Here is a 6599-nt window from a genome sequence, read left to right as displayed (position 1 = left end):
GTTTATATCATACTGTCTATGGTTTATATAGAAAAGATATAGACTATGCTTATGAGACCTAGCAAACATACTGGATCAGTAAGATATGACACCATTCACATACATTATTCTACTTATTTACGTATTTATTACTTTGGTTAAATTCTAATGTAGAATGCGGTCTGTTATTTCTTGATAACAGACCGCTGCTAAGTACGGTATAACAAACCGTTGCCATGAAAAACAGAGCGTTGCTATGGACACGGTGTTCTTCAACGGAAGCAATACGAAAATCAAACTCCTTTTTAAATCAATATTAAGTCAAATTATTGATTTATTTGGTAGGTAGCCATGTAATGTAATCGCCTCGCTATACATTATCCCTTACGTATATAACTTACCTGTATGTTTAAAAAAAAAAATGTAGTGCCATAGCCATTATATACTTACCGTTTCTAGAACACTATAAGCACCACGTGAGACATTTCACATGCTGTAAACTCAACTGTTATTGTTCAATACTGGCCTATAACATATAGTTTACTATCCAACCATACATTCACAAATGTCACATGCATTACAGTTTACTTAATACAATTCCGTGATTGAGAGACAATATTACATTTATCTTAACTTTAGCTTCTTAGCTTTAGTTTTAGTTGATAATATTAATATGGTATTTTTATGCATATTTTGCATACCATCAAAAGTTCCCTTTAGTCAAATCTGTGGTACAGGGTTATTATAATTAACTAAAACTTAAACTACCATAAAATAAACTACCATTTCCGTTACTGTAAATAAAATAAAACACAAAAAAATTACCAAAACTTTCAAATTAAAATGCAAAAATAGAAACTAATAGCATCTCAATGATATTAAAAATATATCCACTTGGCTATTATAGCATGTTTCACATAATTTCACTGTACTTTTTTAAAGACAAAACAGTAACTGAATTGAACGTTTCAACTTTTATGCTATTTATTTAAAACTGAAATGTACACAGAGAATTCCCAGAGGTCTTACAGTGTGAAATTTGTGTTTTTCTAATTTTACAGAACATGTTTGTTTTTTTACTGTATAGTCACTTTATAGAATGTGGAATTAGAGTATAATTGAATTGGAAACAAGATTTCCACTATTTAAAACACATTGGCCATTTGATCCCAGGTCCCCATCCGAGCAGCGTTCTCCCGGTGTTCATGGTGCAGATGAACAGACCCAGATAAGCAGATATCCCGAACGAGCCACGATTGCGCTTCTCGGGCTCTAACAGGACAGAAAACAACACTCAAACTCAAGCTGTATTCATAAGCCAGTTGCCTTAAATCTACACAGATCAGTTCTGTGGAGGTGCAAAGACACTCACGTCCAGTATAGTATCCCTGAGCGAACAGCACCCGACTGACAATCCAGATCATTCCCAACGCGCTGGCCAGGCGCTGAGAAACACAAGATCTCTCAGTTAGCATTAGCTTGCATGGGTGTTAATAAAGCTTGAATCTATACTCACTGGATGCTGAATCCCACCCACAGATAAATTAAACAGGAATAGAGGCAAAACTTCAACACTGTAAGAAAATGGCACATATATAAATATACTGCATGCTTTTTGTTTAACAATTATAATTACAATGATAAAACATCCACAACAGCATCAATAAACCATCAGAAAAGCAGCAAGGAAACCAATCACTTCTTGATCAAATGTAAAACATTAAATAAGCTTATATTTATTGTAAAGAAAACTTTAATGTTTAGCAGTAATATATCTGCGGTATATAATGTATACTGAGAATATGAATGCATAATGAATAGTAATGCACGCATACGTGTTCTGATGCGCTCGCTGGATACAGTTGAATTTGTGGCCAGTCTCTGGATCATCACTGTACATTGTAGGATACTAGAAGATAAAATGAATACTTTCATCATAGATTCAAACTTAATTGCACCAAAAACCATTAAGCTAAATAGTACTTTTGTGCTCTAAAAAAAGGGGTTCTCAAACCACTGTGTTCTGATGGACATGAGGAAGGAATAAATGCTAAACGTAAACAATAAAGTTCAACTAACCGTCAACTAATGGTCCTTGTTAAGAGATGATCGACATTATTCGCTTCACCTGTGACTGTTCATAATGTTTTGGCTCATCAGTTTATATCTCACAATTCAGAATTTTTTCTCATATAAAGTGCAATTGCGAGGAAAAGTCAGAAATGCAAGATAAAAAGTTGTAGTTAGGTTTATATGTATTTTTTTCATTTTGTTGTAGAAACAAGCTTCCATAACAATTACTGTCTGTTATGTTACCTGGACATTGTATTTATCCCGAGCCTTCACCACGGCATAAGACAGATGACCCATCAGGAAAAATGTTGCCGCTCCGGTAAGCGCCACATAGCCGTACTCTTTAGACAAAACCACCATCTTCAAGACTGAGAAAACAGAAATATCACAGGATCTAAATGATACTGTGTGTAACAGCATACAAGTGTACAACGGAGAAAAATCTACAAAGTATGTGAATCCAGAAATAGTCCCAATTGAGTCTGATTACAGACAGACAAATAGCTGGTCTGCGACATAAAAATCAATAATGTGCTTAGTCATCTCTGTCTGTGATAGTACAGTAACCTCAATGTGTACTTTAGTTATTAGGAAATTCATAACATGACAGTGTTACAAGTCTAGGTCATAAGTAGTAGTAATTAAGTCAAATTCAAGTCATTATTATAATAGTTGTCAAAAATACACAGTTCTGTAAAATAAGCACACATGCAGGAACAGGTACATTTTCTGCGCAGCAACAACAGTGTAAAAGTGAAAGACAAAAAAAAATCAATAATCCCACTGTTGTATTATTAAGATTTGTTCACATTGTTCACAATCAATGCAATATAATATTGTTAATCAAGAGACAGTTTTTTAAAAGCATTTGCTGCTTTCTTTTGTTACCTGCTCTGTGCTTCTGTGCTGGTTATCTGGAAGGCGGAGGCTGCAGGACAAAGATCGCTCATGTTACAACAAGTTCTACCGGTAAGTGCGACGCTTATGGGTAAAGGGTCAATCTACAGTCTGCCTTCAAGAAACAAAATGCACAAATTCAAACATTTGAAAAGCAAAGGCTTTTCTTGTTTTTGTTAAATATGTCATATAAAATACATTTTAAAAAGTATGCATATCAAAATACTGGCCATGCTTTGTATATATTATACACATCCTGTCTTTTATTCTCTAATCTTGAATAAATATGTATTTATAGCCATTTGTTATTGTTTTTAACACCATGTCAGTAGCAGGGCTATGGCAAAAACAAAGTAACAAAAGTTGTACAATTAACAAAAAACTAAGACATTTAAATGTCTTACACCCAAAGCTGAAAATTCTGTCATCATTTACTCATGTTGTTTTAAACCTGTATGAGTTTATTTCTTCTGTTGAACACAAAAGAAGATTTGTTTTATAATGGTTTCTGGTCCCCCAACTTCCTTTAGTATTTTTTTTTTTCATACTATGGAAATCAATGGGGACCAGCAACTGTTTGGTTACCAACATACTTTACAATATTATATTTTGTGTTCAACAGAAGAAAGAAACTCATACAGGTTTAAACAACATGAGGGCGAAATTATGTTTAATAATTTTAAACAATATCCCTTTAATTACATTAGTTCTCAAAATTTTAATTCAAAAACAGTGCAGTATAGTAAAACATAACAGCTATAAGAACATTAAAGTTGTTTCCCTAATGACGCACTTTGCACTCACTCACAGTCTCACACGTGTATTGTATGAACTTTATACAGTTATTTTGTCATTGAACATCCAAGTTGACAAATTAGCAAAAAAGGCATTAGGGAAAAACTTAGTGGATATAAAAGTTCCATTGGGGAAAAGAGAGATAAAATCAGTGATTAAAAAGGAACTAGTAAACAAATGGCAACATAGGTGGGGAAATAGCAGAACAGGGAGATGGTATTATAATATTGAAAAATTTGTAGGAAAAGAAAAGTTTTATGGAAGGTACAGAAAGGAAGAAGTAATGATATCTAGATTAAGATTAGGACACACAGGATTAAATTCAACACTTGCAATAATGGGTAAGCATGAAAATGGTATGTGTGATGAATGTGATGTTTTAGAAACAGTAGAGCATGTATTTTTTAAATGTAATAAATACGACGAGCAACGAAGTCAGTTATTTAATAATATAAAGGATAGACCAGTAAGTGTCACGGATCTATTGGGTAAGGGACTGAGGGATGCTCATATATATGGGGCTGTTCTAACTTTTTTAAAGAGTACAGGATTAGAGCATATAGGATATAATGGGGATTGTGATGCTTTTGCTCACCTTGAAGGCTGAGGATCCCAGGGCGGAAGTTGGAGGAGCTGAACACGCAGCGCCAGCAGAAGGTGGGTGAGGCATTACATCCACAAATAAAAGGAGAGGAAAAGGGAAGGATGGTATATAAAATAAAAAGGAATATATAGATGCATCACCCATGTAGGATGTACAGTAGGTGGCGGTAATACTCCTATGGAGTGAGCGGCCAGTAACAAGAAGAAGAAGAAGAAGAAGAACATCCAAGTCTGTTAGCCCCGCCCTCTCCACTACGTCATTAAAGCTGCGACAGTATGTGTGTAAACTAAAGACTGTAAAAAAAATATGGTGTAAACTCATACAGGCATGGTTAATAGTGCTCTTTTTCACTTAAGAAATGTTCGGTGAACACAATTCGCTAAAAATATAATGTGAAATGGAAAGTACGTTTATTCGAATTTGGAATGCACGCAATTTAAGAATATTACAATCTATTATTTCAACAGGTATAGGAAGCCCCGCCGTTCAGCAGGGCATCAAAAAATTAATTTATACTCATTGTGTTCCTCCCCACGGAAATCTTTAGTAAAAGGCGAAAGATTTATGCGATCTGAAGAGAAACATAAGTGTACTGAAATTTACTAAATCACCAGCAAGTGACCTAGTGCAAGGAACACAATTCACGAGAACGGTGATGGACACAGTGTGCTCAATATTTAACGGAGATAGTCTTATTTGTTGTGAGACTGGATAGATAATACCTATTATAGACTATTATATTGCTGGTTGGCCTACTTTTTATATTATTATTTTTGTATATCTTATTAGTTTATTAATTTCTTGTCTTTTGTTAATTTATTAGTTTGTCTTGAATATTGCTTAATGACTTTAGCAATGTTTCATAAGAAGTTATTAGTCGCTTAATGCCATTTTGATGTAATATTGATGTCAACTCTGTATATAAATGTATTTATAATAAGCAAAAGCATTCTTTATATACCTTTATCTTCTACCATGGCCTATATTTGATCGCAAGAGATTATATTAATCATTATCGTATTGTGCATGAAAGCACACGTCCCATGCACGTACATTTAAATATATATGTTTTATTGTCGATGTGATCTGATATTATACATTATTAAGAAGCCCCGCGGTTAAGCAGGGCATCAAAAAATTAGTTTATACTCATTGTGTTCCTCCCCACGGAAATCTTTAGTAAAAGGCGAAAGATTTATGCGATCTGAAGAGAAACATGAGTGTACTAGTTTCCTTTCTGCACCAGCACGTGACCCCGTATGTAAGGAACACACTTCACGAGAACGGTGAAGAACACTGTGTGTTCAACATTGAACGTAAATTATTTGTTGTCAAACTGGATAGTTACTTTTCTATATGATCATAAAGTGTCTTTGGTCTGCTCTTTTTTATATTAAACGTGAAGATTAAACACACACACACACACACACACACACACCGAACGATTCGCACTCAAAGTCCCCGTATTTCTTGCACTATGCTTTGGTAACGTAGTTTGTATAATATGCAGAAAATGGCAGGATCACAGTCCTGCCAAAGTAGGCTAACACTGTCGATAAAACGCGAATACAACTCACTGCTCTTGAAGGATATTTATTAGCTGTATTATTTAATAAAATATTATAGCCTACAGTCGCATATTATCTTCATTTAAAAAAAATGTTTGATTTAGAATTGATGTGAAACTGACTTTTTAAAGACGTGGATCAGATGTTTACACAGCAGATGCTTTCCAGACAAAGTTATAAGACAGTTTGGAGATGTAGCCTATCTGGGAACTGACTGGAAATAAATTGTATATGGCTATATTTAATATATACATTTTATTTTATTAGTTTATTAATTTCTTGTCTTTTGTCATTTCATTAGTTTGTCTTGAATCATTTCTTGATAACTTTATTATTTCTTAAGACGTTATTAATCGCTGCAATATTTATATCAACTTTGTATATAGGCTAAATGTATATAAAATAAGCAAAAACTTTATCTATTACGCCATTTATATGCCCATATCTTATCCCGTAGGCCTATTTGATGTGCGTGGAGATCGCGGTGAGGGCCCAGAATCACCCATTGAATATGATCGCATAAGATTAAATCATAACCATTAACATATTGTGAACGAAAGCACACGATCCACGCACGTCACTATTACGTATAATGTTCAATTCTCCATATGATCTGACTTTAAACACTGTAAGGAAGCCCCGCCGTTAAGCAGGGCATCAAAAAATTAGTTTATACTCATTGT

The 6599-nt window shown here is 34.1% G+C and overlaps 1 protein-coding gene across 1 annotated transcript; it reads right to left on the bottom strand.

The window, feature by feature from the left end:
* Positions 1 to 297: 297 nt before the first annotated feature.
* Positions 298 to 3077, bottom strand: mgst3a (microsomal glutathione S-transferase 3a). Its single transcript, XM_079583628.1, has 6 exons — positions 2941 to 3077; positions 2296 to 2420; positions 1815 to 1888; positions 1496 to 1553; positions 1352 to 1424; positions 298 to 1251 (listed from the first exon to the last, which is right to left on the bottom strand). The coding sequence occupies exons 2-6, from the start codon at positions 2410 to 2412 to the stop codon at positions 1121 to 1123; spliced, it is 453 nt and encodes a 150-aa protein (XP_079439754.1). The 5' UTR covers positions 2413 to 2420; positions 2941 to 3077; the 3' UTR covers positions 298 to 1120.
* Between the last annotated feature and the right edge of the window lie 3522 nt (positions 3078 to 6599).

The sequence above is a fragment of the Phoxinus phoxinus genome (assembly GCF_949152265.1).
Source record: "Phoxinus phoxinus genome assembly, chromosome: 16".
In the NCBI taxonomy this organism is placed as follows: Eukaryota; Metazoa; Chordata; class Actinopteri; order Cypriniformes; family Leuciscidae; genus Phoxinus; species Phoxinus phoxinus.
The sequence above is the reverse complement of the archived record's forward strand: the minus strand, read 5'-3'. Positions and strand labels throughout refer to the sequence as shown.

Excerpts from the sequence above, each read along its gene's own strand:
- mgst3a (XM_079583628.1), bottom strand. The coding sequence starts at position 2,412 with ATGGTGGTTTTGTCTAAAGAGTACGGCTATGTGGCGCTTACCGGAGCG. Across the intron at positions 1,425-1,495 it reads TGGGTGGGATTCAGCATCCA|CGCCTGGCCAGCGCGTTGGG; the intron begins GTGAGTATAGAT and ends TGTGTTTCTCAG. Across the intron at positions 1,252-1,351 it reads TCAGGGATACTATACTGGAC|AGCCCGAGAAGCGCAATCGT; the intron begins GTGAGTGTCTTT and ends CTGTCCTGTTAG.